Below are 19,795 nucleotides of genomic sequence, written 5' to 3' on the forward strand. Positions count from 1 at the left end.
CTTTCAGATAGCATAAGAAGCAGGGCAGATGTAAAACTTCTTGTTGGAACAGATTTGCACCTTCAGATAAATTCCCAGTATATAAGGATCTCTGGCTTTCAACACAGGGAAATAAAACGTGTGACAGAGATATGGAGAAAGATATTTACATTAGTCCAATGCTAACTTGATTCTAATTATTACAAAGTACATAGAATGCTGAGCGTTCAAATCCCAATTTCCATCTTTATTATTATTTTATAAAAATAAAACAAATGAGCACCCAGAAATGCACTGTCCGTAATTTAGAATCTTTGGTTGTTCACAAATGTCATGGAAGAATTAGTGAGAAATTAGGGTAGAAGGAGGGATAGAGCTAGGAAAAATAGGATGAGATTTAAGAGTGGGAAATATAGGGTGAATATCAGAGAAAAATGGACTTTTGTCTGTTTTAGGCTGCGGAGAAGTCTTGCAACGGACACTGAAAACTAGACTAAGCAAATGCTCTGTGGGGAACAATCCTGAGCTGGCAGGGCGATGAAGAGGTGACGTAATAGGAAAGACCCGTCTCTAATGTCTGTGATTCTATATGATTGCAGTTCCTTCTGCTCCCCCTGAGAACGTGTCAGCTGAAGCAGTAAGCTCCACTCAGATCCTACTGACATGGACATCAGTACCTGAACCAGAGCAAAATGGACTTATCCTGGGCTACAAGGTACACAGTCGAGCTTTTAATACATGTGCTAGGCTGTTTTTCCATTTGATAGTTATTATCTAACAGATGCATATTAATTTACCCATTTCTCTTTTGAGAAGGGTCAGGAAATAGTCTCTTTCTTCGGAGGAGTGATCTGATTTGTTTTAGGTATGTCTACACCTGGAGCTGGAGATATAAACTACACTAGCTCTGGTCAAGCTAGCATGCTAAAAATAGAGTGTTGCCACCGTGACGTGAACAGCAGGAGTGGGCTAGGTACCCCAACTTCATGCCTAGTGTCTCAGATGGGTATGTACTAGCTTCTCCTGTTGTTCACATCGCACGTCTACATTCTGTTTAAAGCATGCTAACTCAATCAGAACTAGCGTGGGTATGTCTCCTTGAATTGGAATTTACACCTGCAGCTCGAAGTGGAGACCACAGAAAGGAATATCAGTCAAGATGCTTGAATAGGTCTGCTCATACTCACCTCATTATCCCAGATCATTGCAGTTCAGTCACCAGAGATGAGGGCAAAGTATCCAACAGAGTTGCATTGTTTCTAACAATGCCCTCTGACTTCTAAAGTCATAATCTCTCAGGTTCAAGCATGCAGTATCACTAATTTCCCTTCACATGTCCAGCAGTTCATGGCTTACCTTCTGTGTTATATACAGCCAGTGCTCATGTCTATGGGATTACCTGTTTGCTCTGTGCAAAAGAGTGCAGTTGAGTCTGTTGCTTTATAGTTTAAGATCAGGAAGAACCCAAAATACATACAATCTTTCTTGCAATCCTTTTGGATAATGATTGATAATCATACTTTTTCTGTTGTGTTTATTCTTGCAGATTCTGTTTAAAGCAAAAGATTTGGACTCTGAACCAAAGACCCAAATAGTGAGAGGTAACCACACCCAGAGTGTCCTGCTGGCCAGCTTGAAGAAATATGTTCTTTATGAGATTCACGTGCTGGCGTTCACACGTATTGGAGATGGGGTCCCTAACTTCCCTCCAGTCATAGAGAGAACCAAGGATGATGGTGAGTTTATGGGTCGCTCAAGTTTTTCTTCCCATTCATTCTAGCATTTCTTTTTAAAACAAAAGCTGTTTTCATTATGCAAACTTAAAAATATAGCCTAGATTTGCTTACAATTTTAAACATAAAGAACCTGATCTTTGGCTAGTGTCAATTAGCACAGCATTGGGGGCAAGCTGAGGTTCTGGGCCCAAAAACTGAAAACATTTCCCCCCCGTAATTGACAAAAGAAAAAAACTCCATTTCTCACTCATTCAAACCTCATAGAGCTAGTTCCAGGCTGCAGTGAAGTTTGACAGCCCAATTATGAACTTCTACAGAACTGCAATCTTAGCACTAAAACAAGAAATGCTATAATAGGACACAATAAACAAATCTAGCCCTGACTGGGCCTGAAGAAGATATGGAGTTTGGCATTCCAGTAAGAATGTTCTGCAAAAGAATAGCCTGTGCTGCCTTTACCGGGGAAGGTACTTTGATTAGGCATCAGGGAATGAGAGAAGTCTAAATGCATGCACAACAGGAAGGGGGTTCCCCCCTTCAGTTCTCTGCTTAGCCATTGGCTGAGTAAGGGAGGATGGGGACAGTTGACTGGCTGCTGTGTTTCTCTCCCCCCACCCTTTGCTTGGATGAGCCATGCTGGCCACTGCAGAAGTCACAGAGGTCACAGAGGTCACAGAAAGTCACGGAATCCATGACTTCTTCAACTTTCATGACAGACACTGAGCCCTACTTATACTGTTACGATTGCTGACTTGTCACAACTTGCAGCTGGTGTCCGGGGGTAAAGGCAAGAAGAGCCAGCTTCCAGAGGTCAACAAGACCTCCAGGATTGTACAGCTGAACCTTGCTCTCATGAAGTAGAAGAACTTTGAAGTCTTTGAGTACTGAGGTTCCCCTCTCATGCTTTTGTGGCCTCTGTCACTCCACCCTCCTTATGCGGAGAACCACGGCAAAGAGGTTTCACAGCTGAACTGAGTGCTTGAGTAGATGAGGAAGGATGTACCTCAAGTTATTTTTTGGTTTGTGGTAAAAGCCCTGGAACCCTCACTGGAACAAATTAATTAAATGCCTCATACGTGAGCGCCAGGGCAGGCAATGAAGTGCCCCTCCACAAGGTAACATTAATAAAGTTGCAGCCTGCTGTTTAAACCCAACCCACAAGTCTGTCAATCATTCACCTGCTTGATCTGGTCAATAAGAGACTGACATTTGAAAAGTGACCATATAGGCTTCCCCTGGTAATGCCCTCCAATGCTTCCTATGATCTCAGAGATTCCTCTGTGCAGTTTGACCTGCTGAAAGGACTAGAGCCACCCCCTGTTTCTGCTTTAATTTGTCTTTGTGGACAGAGTATTCCTGGTGTATTTTCACTGAAGTTTACGTCAGCAGTAAAAATATTTTTCAGCTTTACAGATGTCAAACACTTAAAGGTGACCATTTTCTCTGCATTTTCAGTAAGGTATAAGCAAGTATAAAGAATGTGTCAGTTGAAAACTCTTTTTTTGTATTCTTCCTAATAAAAATAAATAAAAATAAAAACCCCAAATCCTTTTGGATCTAAAGCTCCCAACAGAAATTAAATAACTGTAGATTTCCATAAGCAACTTTATTGAAGTAATTACATTGGACTGAGAACATGTTCAGACTTCTGATTTAGTACAATATTTTCTGCTGTCTCCAGCAAAGCACTAAGGATGTGCCTTGCAGAGAGGAAGAGCGCAATTACCCCCAATCATTGCTTTAGTCATTCTCCTAACACACTAGCTGTGTGGTAACTTAGCCTTTTTCTAAGAGATGAGGCAGAGTGCAGATTATTGTAGCAAAACTCTACAGGGAGATAGTGCGTTTTCTGAATTCCATAAACCAGAATGTAATGAGAAGTGTTTAAGGTTGTTTGTCAAAGACAAGCTCATTATAACAGTTCCCTCCTAAAGTATATGTTGGCAAATGACACAAATTGTTCTTCCATCTCCAAACTCCTGACATAAACATGTTGTGTCTTCTTTCAGTTCAATTTAATTAAAAGTATCATCAGTGAGAGTGCAGGTGAGATTTGTGCTTACGGAGAATTTCAGAGCCTGCGTATTTGTGAATTCGCATAAACTCACCTTGTGAACCTGAGATGGACAACCTGGGTGCCAGCCATCTGTGTTAATGAGCTTCTGACCTCACGAAGGTTCTCGAGCCTAGACACACGTACAAAATGCATATGTAAAATCAGAAGGGAGTTCAAAGCTAGTGGTACCAGCAGAGTTAGATGATATTATTCAATTTCAACAGGCATGAAGGGAATTAAGCTGACACATTCTCTCTCTCTGGAAAGGTAGCTCAGTGCCTCGCACCCTAGAATGTAATCAGCTATGTAGTGACTTAGATGAAGTGTGTAATCTGATTGGCTCACAGGGATTCCCAGCTATGCTGTTATGAGATCATTCTCACATAGGTCAGAACTCATTTGTCAAAGCATCCTTGTAACACTCTTTTATAGGTGCAGCAAAACAATCTAGGGTGTGTGGTTGCGGTATTATATTTACTCTTCTGTGGTACTAGAGGCACCCAGCCTTTCACAGAATTCCTCACAATAAAACCAGAGTGTGCATGTACAGCATCGTAAGCTCACAGCTATCTCTGGAGTTCTGGTTAGATACTGCTTGGCCTGACTTCTGTATAAAGCAGACAGAGAAGTGTTTAAACAAGCAGCTGTCAGAGAACTAGCAGTTCCTTTGGTACGTAATATTCACTTTTGTGATTTCTGTTGTTCTTTTCAGCCCCAGGACCTCCTGTGAGGCTGGTGTTCCCTGAAGTGAGACTGACATCAGTACGAATTGTGTGGCAACCACCAGAGGAACCCAATGGAATTATTCTGGGTAAGAGAGGCAACATTTAAATTTCCAAACACAATGGTTAGGAAGAGGCGGAGAGAAAATAGAAGGAGAACTATCAATATGTGCTTATTCTTCTTGCTTTCAGTACTAGAAAGCACATCCAAGCCACTTCATAGATGAACAAATTAAAATATTACATTGCTGTCAGCTGAGAAGTGTGGTACCCCTTGCTGGAGTTTGAAAGGGCTGGTCTACACTGGGGGGGGGGGGAATCGATCTAAGATACGCAACTTCAGCTACGTGAATAGCATAGCTGAAGTCGAAGTATCTTAGATCGATTTCCCTTGGGTCCTCACGGTGCGGGATCGACGGTCGCAGCTCCCCCGTCAACTCCGCTACCGCTGCTCGCTCCAGTGGAGTTCTGGAGTCGACGGGGAGCGAGTTCGGGGATCAATATATCACGTCTTAACGAGATGTGATATATCGATCCCCGATAAATCTATCACTACCCGCCAATACCCAATACGGCGGGTAGTCTGGACGTACCCGAAGGGTCAGTGAGATTCTGTATAACTAATATAACACTCTTCTGATCCCCATGAGTCAGATGCACATGTCATTTCATGGCACTATATTTAAATTGTCTTCCATTTTTCTGTTTTGTATCCTTTTTGGATGAGTGTTTGGGGAGTTGCCTACTACTCTATGGCAGGGGAAGAGTTGGTTTTTCCCTTCTGATGCCAGGACCACCTAAGCTCTTAGTTGTATGTGTTCTTGTGTTTTGCTTTATCACTTTTCTTTGGAGAATACCATCTGTCAGGTCACAAGGAGTTAACTCACAATTAGCTTTTCATCAAGAGCAATAGTAGTACCTAACTCAATTACAAGAATCTGTGAAATATTTTATCACCTTTTCTTTACCCTGACCTCTCAAGATGGCTTTCCAGTGCACAAACTTTTACAAAAACAATGGGATCTGTATGAAGATGTTTACAATATATTAATCCATTCCTGCCTCTAATAATAAAGTACTGAGTAGTTAAATAGCACTTTTGTCTTCAAAACTCTGGACTAACATTAATAATCCTCCCACCAGCCCTGGTAGGTAGGTAGGGATGCTAATTCCCATTTTAAAAATGGGGAAATTGAGACCCTCACTTCTCATTTTGTGCTCATTCTTTTAGACTCTGCTGCCTCTGTTCTGTCTCTAGTGTTACCTGGCATTGCTGTAGTTTGAGTTTGTATTTAGAATTATGAGATTATTTCCCATAGCATTAGGATAATTTTAAGGTAGACCCATAGTTTGGGTTTTACTAAGTTGACAGTGTCCCTTTAAATTACAGGCTGTTTATTTACATTTTGTTCAAATCTTGGGTCAATAGCTGTAGAAAGTGCTCAGGTTCACGGCCTCCAAAAGTACTCACGTGAGGAAATCCTGGCACCTGAAGCAAAAGTCATCAAATGTGATTTGAAGGCAGCTGCTGCAGGGATCTCCTGAACACAAGAAAAAAAGTCGTTGCATGAAAGTTGGCACCAGTTAGCTGTCAGAGACAGAATCCTGCAGTTTGTGTTGTTGGGTGTGTGGTTTGGGTTTTTTGTTTGTTTTTTAAATAAAGGAGTACCCTCCTATGTGCTTATTTCAATGGAAACTAGGATTTGAAGCACAGAATGTGTCTATTGAAAACTCCAACTGATAAAGAATATTGGGAAAATATAAAAAAATACTTTACTCTATAAACTGTGCCTCCTCTGTCACACTCTGCCTCATTGCTGATCTTTGCCTTATCTGTTTAGACTGTAAGCTCCTTACGGGCAGGGACTATCTCTTATTCTCTGTTTACACAGCGTCTAGCACACTGCAGCCCCATTCTTGATTGACTCTTAGGCACTATCTCAATAAACGTGATAAATAATAACATGAGGGTCCAAGGAAGGAAGTAATTAGTTGGCAACATCAGAATGAAAGGGTAAGAATTACCCATCGAGGGTATTTCTGATCCCTTCTAACAAAAGAAGGGTATCTCAGAAATATGTGAAAAACAGCATAGCGCTGTAACACTATTGGAAAATGAAGGTTACAATTTACTCTTTTTTCCTGTATTGTTTTTTAAATCTTCTTACTGCAGTGAACTTTTAGAAAGCAATTGTAACCATCACAGCCAAGTGTACTGAACTGGAAATGGTGGTGAAAATAGGTTAATACAGCTCTGGAGGGCGCCCCGCAAACCATCAGTGGTGCTGGAAAGAGAAAATGTCTTTTTTTTTTTTTTTCTTTTCCAAGAGCAACATTAGAATCAAAGGCTTAGAATCAATGTTTCTGCTCTGCTAGTGTGGCCCTCTGAGCATACAAACACCTTTGTAGCTAACATTTTTGTAATCCATATTAAAACATGTTCTAGCATTTCAGAGAGGGATTAGTAGCATGCAACACTGGCAGACACCTAGAGGGAAAAACACTTGTTTGTTTAAATATTTTACTATGGAGAGCTGCAGATATTTCTAACTCCTCTTTTGGGAGTGTTGAAGTAACCACCTGGGCCCCTACTCTTCCTCTTTTTCTGCATTCCACCCACTTGCCATGAGACACAGTTCCTTTACATACCATTTAAACAAAGTGATGCATTACGATGGATATGTGCTCTTCATATCTGTGAGTGGTTCACTGAAAATGAGAGCTCATTCGGCACCCTTCCAGTCCCTGGTTAGTATTCCTCATGGTATCCTTGTGTCTAACATTTACCTGAAGCTTATTGCAAAACTGTGTGTAAGAACTCGTCTGAGAATTAGAACAAAAATTGGATGTAATCCATGTTTGCAAATTCACATTTTAATCCGGTATTGCATTTGCACGCACCCTGGCCCTTAAATAGCAAAAGTGGTAAAATAAACAATCTGGATGGCTTCTGCACCAGGCAGGCTGTAACCTCTCAATATCATTCAGCTTTTCCTAAATTCTATGACAAATTAGTGAGTGTTTATCGGCCATGTGAGCAGTGCTGTCGGTTCTGTATGGTGACGAGCTTGAAAGATGCTTTAGTATTCACTGTCTGTAGTCATTCTCCTGCCTGTTTGCTTTGGGGAATCAAGTGGTTGTGTTACAGTGACCTAACATTTAACAGGCAGTTTAAACTGTTGCCTTTTATTCAGTTCAGAAAGCACTGGCATATGAAACTGATTGCAGACACGCAAAAAGTATTTTAAAAGATACCCATGCAAATGTAAGCACATTTAAAAAAAAAGAAATTCCTAAAGAATGTATCTACTTTTTTGTTATGCACTGGGGGCCTGATCCAAAGCCCACTGAAGTCAATGACAAGGCTCCCCGGGGATGGTAGTGGGTTTAGGATCAGGCTCTGTGTGGGAAAAGAGTAAGGAAAAGGCTAAAACACCTTAAAGTTACAGTCACAGCTTCAGGGCAACTGCTGTCTTCCTACTCAAGGGTCCTGGCTCCTCACCCATCACCTCTCTTGAGTAGAGACCTGTGTTCCTCTCCCTTCTGAGGGGTTTTTCCAGGCTGCACAGCTCCCTGCCGACACTGAGATATTTCCAGCAAGCCAGACTACCTAAACAGACCAGCGTCTGCACTTCGCCTCTCTCCAGAGGCTATGAACAGCTGTAATTGCAGTCACAAATTACCACAGCTCTTTGTAGGCAAGCACATTTATTCTTAAGGTTAAAGCATTCAGAGAAAACGTTAACAAAAATGAACCTAGACACATGCTAAAAAGCTTGCAAGAAGTCACCCCACCTCCAACCTCAGGTTGTGGTAGGTGTCAGTCCTTCAAAACCCACAACTGGTTTTGTCCAGGGCTACAAGTTCATTACAAAATCAGATTCAGAACCACCAGAAATAGTTCAATCTTCCCTTTATACAGCTTGAGCCGTTGATCTTGGCCTCACATATCACCCTCTCCACAGGGCAAAGCTTCAGAAGGCTGGGGCTTTTGCATAACTGGATGTGGGGAATTTTCATTCACCTCTCCCTAGGTATTCTCCCATCAACCTAACTAGTATCTCGTGGGGAAGTGGATGACCTACACGGATGGGAGAAGTTCTCCCATCAACCTAGGTAGTGTCTTCACTGAAGCACTACCGCGTTTTCAGTGTAGATATTGCAGGAAATCTCTTATCCTTTGTTCCTTTCCGAGCTTCCTTGTTCATCTGCAGGAGCCTTTAGAGCTCCTTTCGCAGTTATTGCTCCATTGCTTCTTAATGCCCTGAGGCATGTATTAATTTCACTTTGAACACTTTCCATTTACCTCTATTGATTTGCCTTGTTTGATTTAACCCAACTCTTCCTGCATTCTTCCATCCTTTTGTTGCTAAAATTCATCAACCTAATAATTTTATCATTTTAATTTCACTTCAGCTTAATTTAACCAAACTCGACTATGGTTTAGACCTCCATGCTTAAGATATTGCCTCTGTGTCACTCAAAAACAAGACAAGAATTGCTCTTCCATGACTGTCTCCTGAGTACTCTGGAACATCAAAGAATGACATAGGAGAGAGTGACCCAAGAAACCAAAGATGCAGATTCCAACTATCTTTCAGGTGCTTTAGTGATAACAAGAGTGAGTTGGGCTTTAGATGTGGTAGCATATACACCTTCCACTCAGGGTGGTAGGTGGACTGAAGGGAAGGAACACTGAACTTCTGAAGAAACATCTGCGGGAAGAAGGTTGGAGTCTCTGGTTTCATAAACTCTTTTTGAAACCACCAAGAAGGGGAATGCTTTCCCAGACTGCCAGCCAGCAAAACAAATGTGGGAGAGAATGGTGATAGCTTGTATTTTTTCAGATTGCACTGAAGGAGTTTGCATAGCTGTCAGACACAAGTGAGTCTACATGTTAATCTTCTTAACAGTTAAACGAGCATTAAGAGTAGTAAGAATTTGTTTTTCTAAAAACTCAGTTATTATAATTTCCTGTATGTCAATCTACTTCCTTGATTAATTTGTACATCTGTCTATCATTTAGTCTTGGCATTTTGTAATACACTTTTTTCTTTGCATTCATTTCTAATACTTATAACTTTATTTTATAGCTCAGAGGGATTAGAACAGGGAGGAAAGTGCCTAACAATAATTTGCCCTTTAACATACTTACCCTTTAACAACTAGATAGAGTGAAAAGCAACAGAGGGTCCTGTGGCACCTTTAAGACTAACAGAAGTATTGGGAGCATAAGCTTTCGTGGGTAAGAACCTCACTTCTTCAGATGCAAGTAATGGAAATTTCCAGGGGCAGGTATAAATCAGCATGGAGATAACGAGGTTAGTTCAATCAGGGAGGGTGAGGTGCTCTGCTAGCAGTTGAGGTGTGAACACCAAGGGAGGAGAAACTGCTTCTGTAGTTGGATAGCCATTCACAGTCTTTGTTTAATCCTGACATAGGAGGGAGTGACCCAAGAAACCAAAGATGCATTTATCCAAAGATGCATTTAATCAGGATTAAACAAAGACTTCCCTGATTGAACTAACCTCGTTATCTCCATACTGATTTATACCTGCCTCTGGAAATTTCCATTACTTGCATCTGAAGAAGTGAGGTTCTTACCCACGAAAGCTTATACTCCCAGTACTTCTGTTAGTCTCAAAGGTGCCACAGGACCCTCTGTTGCTTTTTACAGATTCAGACTAACACGGCTACCCCTCTGATACTAGATAGAGTGAGTTTGCTTTTCTCTTAATATTCCATGTTTTTCCTCCAGGTCCTTCTACTACTTCTTTTCTTCTCCTGTTGTACTTCTTATCTGCCTCTTTCTTCATAGCTCTTGCTACTGTATAAATTCCGCAATGCATTCTTTCTACTGTTTCCCCCACTCTGATCACCTGTATCTGTGCTCTCAATTCTGCTTTCTGTACATGTACAGAAACAGAACCGATCACAACATATCCCTTCCTCTTCTTCCTACTGATCTGTCTTTCTCTGGACTTTAAATAAGACAGACTACTCTAGTATTAAAGATGCTGAAATACCATGGTGATGAGTGCAGGACGGATGGGAGGCTCGGAACTAAAGGTCAAAAGGGATAGATTACATATACTTGCCCGAAAAATGTAAGGCTGGAAAGTTCAAAGTTGGGTACCTCTGAGATATCACTGGGAGTTGTGAGTGCTCAGGACCTATGAAAATCAAATCATTTTTTGTTTAGGTACCTAGTTTTAGTCACCCAACTGTGAAAATGTTAGTCTAAATTTCCTGTTAGCACTGCAGACCAGTATAGCTTTGGGAGAGCAAGATGGATTGTCTTCTGGCTCATGGGTCATCAACACACTTGTTAACTGAGCCCTAATTGCACCCTCTTTATTAGTGATGCAGCAGCCAGAAAGTACATAGCTTGATGTTCAGATCTTAGGATGAATTTCAGAGCTATAAGCTTTATACTCATCAAATGAAAACATTTGATCAGGAAGTCACGGAGAAATGTAACAGGGGTGCTAGCCAACACCTGGAAGAGATCTATGTGATTACTCCTCTATAAAAAGCAGCTGGAGGTTGCAATGAAGTGGGGAGAGATCAGGAAATTGTAGAGACTACAGCGAGTGTGAAGGGCTTCTGTAGGGGAGACCTGAGATCAAGGGCGTGTCAGAGAGGAGCCCAGGCATCAGGAGGCACCTGTGGGAAAACCCAGGTGACATTTAAGTCTCAAAGTCTGGGTCCTAGATGCTGCTGCCCAAAGGCTAACCTCCAGCTAGGAAGAGCTGGGAGAATGGGCTGTGAGAACAGTCTGGGACAGAAGAGCAAGTTGTGCCTGTGAGAGAAGACACCCGCACGAAGTATAGACTTGTAGGGTCATGGTCTTTATTTTGGGACCCTGTGGTTTGTTAAGAACTATTTCTGTTATTAAACTGTGTTAATGACACCCCAGGCAAAGAACTGTTTCTGCTACTAAACCCGCCCATGGCAGGGGTGGTGTTAACCCAGAGGGAAATCTATGTGTCGTTCTTAAGGGACCCTGAAGAGAGGGAAACAGAGGTAGGATGTTGCAAAGCAAGCTCTGGCCATGAAAGGGTGCTTAGGAGATGGCCAACCCTGTTACAAGAGACAGTACATGTAGAGCCTCACCGTGTCATATTACAGTCACTGTTCGTAGTAGAACAGCACTTTAAACCACACGCTCAGGTTTCTAATCTGTGCTATCTCAGCTGGGCCTATAATGTTTCTGAGAAACTACCCAAGCTCTTACTATTCAACTTATTTTCCAAAGCCAGACGTTTCAAACTTGGGTGCCCAAAATTAAGCACCTAAATCCATGTTTATGCACCTAAATAAGTGGCTACATGTACAGAGGTACTGCAAACTCACAGCCCCTAGTGACTTCAATTGGAGCTACAGGTAATCTGAAAAGCAAGCTGGTTATTTAGATGCCTAACTTTATGCACTCAGGTTTGAAAATGTTGGTCTTCCAGTCTATCATCTGTATATGTCATTATTCTTATATGGGCTCAGACCATTGGCTCCCTCTCTGTTTTTCACCTGCTGTAATTTGAATACCAAGGAAGACTGGTCTCCTACCCTTGTGCTTGTGTAGCCACAGGGTCTGAAACTCTGGGTCACAGCAGCATACAGTACCAGCATTCAGATTCCCAGTGCTAACAGTTGCCACAGCTTTCCTTATAGCCTCCAAAGCAAAAGACAGGGAAATACAAGGAAGAGAAATTCAATCAGTAACAACATGGAATAGGGTGGCCCCACCTGGATCACCCTCCTGCAGCAGGCCATGGCAAGACAGTCTCATTTGCCTCAGTTTCCCCTTTCAGAGTCCCCATAACTCCATGCAAACTTAACCTCTAGTCCATCAACATTACCATTACCAAAACATAGCTCAAATCATCCCCACCAAAAATCCCAAATAGTCTATTTCCCACACCCAGTGTATATAGTCCTTAAAACCCAAGACATCTTGCCCCTAGCTGCCCCGCATACCACAGACTGGTCTGCCACAGACAATCATGCCTGGACATTGTCAGTCCTCTCTTTTCCTTGTTCCAGGACAGCCACCCCAGCCCTTCCAACTGGAGTGTAGCCCCACTCTTCCCAGCAGGAACCCCATGGCCTCTCTGCTGGGAGTATCTTTCACTCCCCCTAGCGCTCTCATAGTTACCTTGAGTTCAACTTTCCAGGCCTGGGATGTCAGCAGGTAAGCTCCTCTGCCACTCCCCTCTCTGGTCCTCGCTCTCCGGCTTGGAGATGCCAGCCAGCAAACCCCTCTTGCTGCTCTCCTTGTCTTCAACTTTTCCCCAGGAAATACCTTCTGCTTCCTTCCAGGACGTCCTCCAGTCCCACTGGTCTTTGGCAGCTCTCACCTGCCTTTCCTGACTGAACCAGTCTGCTCTCTTCTCTGCGTCTCCTGACTAATCCAAGCATCCCTCCTAATTGGCCAAATGGGAGCACCTGCTCTCGTACCCGGGAGCTGTACCTACTTCATTTACTGGGGCCAATCACCCTGTGACACACCATCCCCATCATTACCACTGTCTGCATACACATATAACACCATTTGTATCCCAGGTAAATTCTATGGTTCACAAGATAATACACATACTCATATACAGAATTCTCTCTGAAAGGCACACTAATTCTGTTTGTAGTTCAGAAGATCAGCAAAGGTTTGGCAGAAATCTGTCACGACTGAGTTCAGCTGTTTTGTTTTGTGGGTTTTTTTGGCCATTACCCTCTCTCATGTAACTTGATGAAGCATTTAACAGTTCTGACTTGGACAATGGAGCACCACACAAGTTCTAGTATGAATTGATTTTGGAACATAGCCGCTGGACTAAAAGTTGCCAATGAGCTCCAGGAGAAAGAGAACCTGGTGCAGTTGCTAGCATTTCCAGAATGGGTTTGAACATTTGGTATTCTCTCTTTGGGGGACAGTTGTTGTTTGTGGTGTGTGAGAATCCTGGACACACTAGTTTGCACAGTTGGATCATTAATAATGTGTGATAAACTGTAAACTCATAACCATCAGAAAGGCTTGAGAGGAGATTAGAGTCGACAGAGCAGAATCTACTAAACAGATGAAGTGCGGTATCAGCTTTTCAGCATAAGGGGTATTTTTCAAGCAGGACCCCACAGTCTCCTGATCTTCTGCAGTGAAGGAGAAGAGCAGGAACACCAGGTGACTAAAAGAAAGAGGCTTGTAGCATCAATTACAGCATGAATTCTAGGTCTACACGTGGGCAGGAAAGATGAAAAAAGATAACTCCAAACAGATGTGAGAATTAACTGTGTGTGAGATAGGAAAGTTGCACTACCTAAGCGATCTGAATGCCCATGTTTTAAAAAATTCTCAATCGGCATGCTCTCCTTTGCAGTAAATGTGTATGTGTCGGGGGGGAGATGAACAGTAGGGGGAGATTAGTTTCAGTTAAATGACTTGGCCTGTCAAAGTCAATTGTGTGGACTCTATTGGTTCCTGTGGCATTCTCTCAGTGTACCAATATGCTCAGGAAAGATTAAACTGTTTTCATATCCCATTCTGGTGAAGGATGAAAAGTGAAACGAGTTTCATGGTGGATTAATACTCAGAAGGCCCTTCCATTCATCACAACGTGTGTAATTTCCCTGATAATGTACTGCATCTGGCTGGGGGAGGGGTTGTTATAAAGCTGAATTACTTTGTTTTGCCTTCAAATAAATAAGTAATTAGGATGAACTAATAGTCTTGGCATTTTTCCCCCACTAAAAGATTGAAAAACAACCCTAACCTCTCTTCGCTCTTCTGCTTTTGTTGCTATGAATTCAGGATATCAAATTGCATACCGCCTGGCAACCAGCAGCCCTAACAAGTTCACCACAGTGGAAGTTGGCTCAACAGTCAGACAGTTCACAGCTACCGATCTCAGCCCTGAGTCTGCATACATCTTCCGGACATCTGCCAAGACCAGACAGGGCTGGGGAGAGCCTCTGGAAGCCACAGTAATCACTACAGAAAAACGGGGTAATGCCTGTAGTCATCCTGGCTTCACCAGTACAATGAATGTGATGGATTGTTGGAGATTGAACTTTTCCCATCAAGCAGTGTGTTGACCATGTACAACCCCCTTCTGCAGTCAGATATTTTCTTTCAGGTCTATGCTGAACTTCTAAATAAAACATTTAGGCAGCAGTCTCAGGGAAAAAAAGAAGATTAATTGCACTAATTAGGAGAGGCAGCTGTGAGCAGATACTGTGCAGGCTTCCCCCACGCTGCCCTGCCACTGCACCTCAGTTCTGACCTAAGGACTTCCCTGTTATTTCATTCTTTGGCTCTAACGCACACTGCCAGGGCATCCCCAGATTTTAATCTGGCTCAAAATTATTAACTATATTCCAAATCCAGAGTCACCTCTGCCGTCAATTTACACCTGTGGAACCTCATTGGTGACAATGAGGTTGCACAGGTGTAACTGAATCCAGTTAAATACCAAGGAGATGGATTCCTCAGAAATATTATAGAAAAAATAAGAGATGACGGAATCTGATCTGTAGAATTTTTGGTACTGGTATTTTCACATAAGCAGGAAAGAATCCCACTTGCCTTGGAGATCCTCAATTTAGTCTGAGGATCTGACAGAAAAACGTTTTTTGTTTTTTTTTCACTTGTAAACTAAGAAAAGTTGATTGGCCTGAGAGAAAATAAGCATGGAACTCCAACATACCAATTATACAGAATCACTTTTCAGAGTAGAACCACATTTCATGAGGAGGCAATAACAAGAAAGCCCAACATAAGCAAGCCTGATAGTTCAACTGGTAGCCCTCCTGCCGACTGTGGGATCAGCGTGCAGACTTTGGCTCTTGCCTAGTTCTGACTGTGCAACACTAGGGGATTTTGCATTTTATTTCTCAGTTTATAAAATATGATTGTCCAACAAGTTCTAGATCTGAACCTGAATCTGAATCCTTCCTGTACCATCGATGTGAGGGGCATGAGCAAGGCTCCGCCATCCCTATGTATCTCACTATTTTCTGGAATGGCTACTTTATTGTGTTTCTATAACTTTTTTACAAGCATACCATTGTTGGCCTATTGCTCCACCCCTGGAAGACCAGTGGGGCTGGGGTTTTTTGTCTGGTCCCAACCATTTGACCTGTCCAACTTGGGTGGCCCTACCAGTAGTTATAACTTCCACTGCCATAGCTCTCAGGGTCAGTGGAACACACAAGTTTTCTTATCGCATCAAGGGGCCGTCCCCAGGGAAGGAAAATACCTGTAGAAATTTTTTTAAAATACACATGCTAACAGTCCCATCCATCTTCCAGACTGATAAGCCTGAGATCTCCTCACCCATAACTGCTGTTGCCCAAGTGGAAGGTTAAAAAATGCATGGAACTTTCCAATAAAGTGTAGACGAGAACCCCAATGTCCTGGGAAACATTCTCTTTCTCAAAAATAGCCATTCTAATTTCCAACGCTGCACATTAGCTGTTGCTGAGCACATAATAGCTCACTGCATAATTCCCACTTTCACTGCAATAACAATGTTCACCATTATCATCAAGCCCGTAGGGATATCTTGAATGTGAGAGTCATTATATAAAGCAAAACCTTTCCCTCTCTAATAGCTGGCTACGTGTCCCTGCATGTATCCCATAAAGTTGAGACCAGCTGTCTGGTCTGTGTGTCTGGGAGAGAAAGAAAAATGGTGACACTCATATCAATAAGATGATAGGAAATGCATAAGGTGCAGCTGTTCAGTTAGAAAACAAACGAATATGAAAGTCTTTATAGTGTGTGCTTTCATGAATGAATATTCACTTCTCCACTAATAAAATTCACTTAATATCAAACAAAGATGGAAGTTTCAAAGGAGTTTAAAACAGATAGGCATCCAAGTCTCATTGAAACTCAGTCAGGATTTGACACCTGACTCCTTTAGGCTAGTGGTAGCCCAGCTGGATTAGAACAGCCCATGCTGTGAACTCAGCATCAGTCTTGAAATGGTTCAGCAATAAACAAACTCCAAATTTGGCTGTCTGCACCTTTCAACTAACAAGTAAACATAAAAGGTATCTATTTTGTTGCAGTGTTTTAAGCAAAGGCCCTGATCTGGCCCTGGGGTTCTGGGTTAACATTTAGGAGCTCCTCTCCTGTCCCAGCACTCCCCCATTACAAGAGGTGAGGCAGGCAAGCCTTCTGAACAGGACTGCTAGCTCCCGATTGGCCAATGTCTCCTCTTGGCCCTTTCAGGCCCCTGGAGGACTAAGGCTTTTTGATTGCCCAGCCTGACTGGATTTTCCTTAAGTGGGGGGCGTCAGGCACTGGCATCTCCAGCAGGAGGCAGCGAACGCATGGTAGACCCCCGCTACCAAGATTCCTATGAAAATCCAAGTGTAAAACTTTATATATATGGTGCTTGTTATGACTTAATTATCACAAGGTGCTTCATGGCAATAGTTATAGCTAGACAGCATGGTATTTCTTGATCCTTTACACTTTACTATAATGCCCTTCCAGATAGTGACTCCTGCTGGTTAGAGTGGAGCTGATGAGCCTTGAGATTCTCCATTGTTAAACTTAACAAGAAACTCTTGTCCCTGCCTGTGAAAAAGTTCTGTTGAGTTTCGTGAACTGGCTTAGTTACTTCTGTGGGAAAGCTAACCTTTGAGTTTGCTTGTGGCTAAACTCCGGTAATGCGGGACCTCTGTAGGAATAGTTTCCTACTAACAGTCAGGGAATTTTTTTTGACAAAAAAGAAGATGCTAATGGGTCATCAAGACTTTAACAACAGACTAAAACCCTCTCATGGGAAACTGGATAGAAGATGTGATCTGCCCAAAATTGCAAGCTAGTCAAAGTTTACCAAATGAGAGTATTAAAGCCCCACAAGACTTTACCAGGTACTCACTTCATCTAATAGAATAACCCTGAAACCGTCTAGTCCTGCCAGTGCAAGACAGTGACCTTTATGTTTAACTCTGCGATGCACACTACTGGCACTTGCGGACTCTGTATGGCTAATAGCTTACAATTCTTTTGGCATTCATGCGTCAGCAAGAGCGTGCTGCAGAGAAATGCCAAGCCATAAAGGAAATGTTTTGAGTTGGGGAGGGGGAGAGGGAATGAAGTGCTCTTCATACAAAGCTAGGAGAATCATGCAGTCAGAGGTGTGTGTTTATGGAAACAAGTGCTGATTAAGTTGAATCATATCACTTCTTGAAGGCAAGTCACTGTGGTGTCTCCAATCAATTCCTGCTTTATTACATGCCACACATTTTAATCAGAATCAATAAACTTCATGATAAACAATTAAACAATTATTTCTCACTCTATTGAGTTTCTCTATTGAAATCAATGGGGTGAGCAGATACACTGACAACGGAGAGGAGATCTATATTCAAACTGTTAGGTACTGGCTTTTGCAGCACCTGCATTCCCATTCTTTACCTCATATGAAAGATATTAACCATTAATTGCTCTGGAGAGTTCCCCATCTGCGCTGGGACTAGCTGTCTTGCCTCTGCAGGCTCAAGGTCAATAAGTGTGAAGGAAGAAAGAGGGGAGGGTCTGACCAGTGAGCTGAATGAGGCACTTAGGCTCCAATTCTGCACTCCGCCAAGCTGTGCTCTGACATTGTGTACAACGGCAGCCACAGGAAGATGGGTGTGGTTTCTAGATCTTCGACCAGCTGGCTCAAGTGAAAGTTAGAGTAACAACGTGGCCTCCTTTACTTCTGCTGCTGGCCCATGAGGGATCAGGCATAGTGAAATTTGACCACCACACTCCAGCGCACCCTGACGCATACCCTCCTCCCATGTATGCTGGGGCAAGGGAGCAGCTCTTTGTCCAAGGTGTGTGTAGAGGGTGAAGGTGTAGTCAGGTCTCTAGAGATATCAAATTTATTGATTACAAGATCTGGCTATTTGAGGGCATGGCCAACCAGAGGTGTCTTTTTTTTTCCCTAGAGAGACAAGGATCATTCCTAACACTCCTCTTTGCAAGTGAAACGTGAGATATGGTACAGAATGTCTTCTTCACTGTTTCATGCAGCAAATTTAAAAGCAGCAGCTCAGTAATCTGTTGCATTGCATCTGGGAAGTTCCATGAGCATCTCTAGATTTGTCTAGCTTGAGTTTCTTCCCACAGTAATACCCCTTGTTTGCTTAATTGCAGAGCGGCCAGCGCCTCCCAGAGAGCTGAAGATACCCCAGTCTGAGGTGTCATCACAGAGCCTGCAGTTACAATGGGTTCCTGGTAGTGATGGATCTTCACCAATACGGTACTTCACTGTGCAAATGCGGGAGCTACCAAATGGAGAATGGAAAACCTATTCCTCTTCCATCAGTCATGAGGCAACGTCCTGTGTTATTGAGAGGTATTACATAACATCAGAGTGTCATAGAAAGTACAATACATACCATTCCAAATATTTTATCATTTCAAAGCACTAAGCAAACATTAGATAATGAAACCCTTCTGTGAGGCTGGTAAGTAATGGTCACTATCCCTGTTTTAGAGGTGGCAAAGCTGAGATACACAGGTTTAGTAATTTGCCTAAGGATGTCCCACAAATTTAATTCAGAGTTGATTCAAATCTAATTCAGAGTTAACCATTTCTAGGCTCCTCCCCCAATGTTTAGTATACTAAACCATAGAATCATAGAATTGTAGGACTGAGGGAGACCTCAAGAGTTTATCTAGTCCAGTCTCCTGCATTCATGGCAGAACTAAGTATTAGGTAGACTATTCCTGGCAGGTGTTTGTCTAACCTGCTCTTAAAAATCTCCAATGATGCAGATTCCACAATCTCCCTTGGCAATTTATTCCAGTGCTTAACCACCCTGATATTTAGGAAGGTTTTCCTAATGTCCAACCCAAACCGCTGTTGCTGCAATTCAAGCTCGTTGCTTCTTGTCATATCCTCAGAGATTAAGGAGGACAATTTGTTACCCTAATCCTTGCAACAACCTTTTATAAACTTGAAAAGTGTTATCACGTCACCTCTCAGTCTTTTCTTCTCCAGACTAAACAAACCCAATTTTTTCAATCTTTCCTCATAGGTCAAGTTTTCTAGACCTCTAGTCATTTTTGTTGCTCTTCGCTGGACTTTCTCCACATCTTTCCTGAAATGTGGCGCAGAACTGGACATAATACTTCAGTTGAGGCTGTATTAGTGCAGAGTACAGCGGGAGAATTACTTCTTGTGTCTTGCTTAGGACTCCTGCTAATACATCCCACAATGATGTTTGCCTTTTTTGCAACAGTGTTACACTGTTGACTCATACGTAGCTTGTCATCCACTATGACCCCCAGATCCCTTCCCACA

General features: G+C 42.5%; 1 protein-coding gene across 1 annotated transcript in view; it reads left to right on the forward strand.

The window, feature by feature from the left end:
- The window catches only part of SDK1 (sidekick cell adhesion molecule 1), a 660,854-nt gene that overhangs the window by 561,647 nt on the left and 79,412 nt on the right, over window positions 1-19,795 (forward strand). The window contains exons 26-30 of the mRNA XM_054042917.1: window positions 579-694; window positions 1,526-1,715; window positions 4,484-4,582; window positions 14,293-14,487; window positions 18,643-18,844. Coding sequence (XP_053898892.1) covers window positions 579-694; window positions 1,526-1,715; window positions 4,484-4,582; window positions 14,293-14,487; window positions 18,643-18,844 — 802 coding nt within the window. The remainder of the gene's footprint in view (window positions 1-578; window positions 695-1,525; window positions 1,716-4,483; window positions 4,583-14,292; window positions 14,488-18,642; window positions 18,845-19,795) is intronic.

This window comes from Malaclemys terrapin, chromosome 10, assembly GCF_027887155.1.
Source record: "Malaclemys terrapin pileata isolate rMalTer1 chromosome 10, rMalTer1.hap1, whole genome shotgun sequence".
Lineage (NCBI taxonomy): Eukaryota > Metazoa > Chordata > Testudines > Emydidae > Malaclemys > Malaclemys terrapin.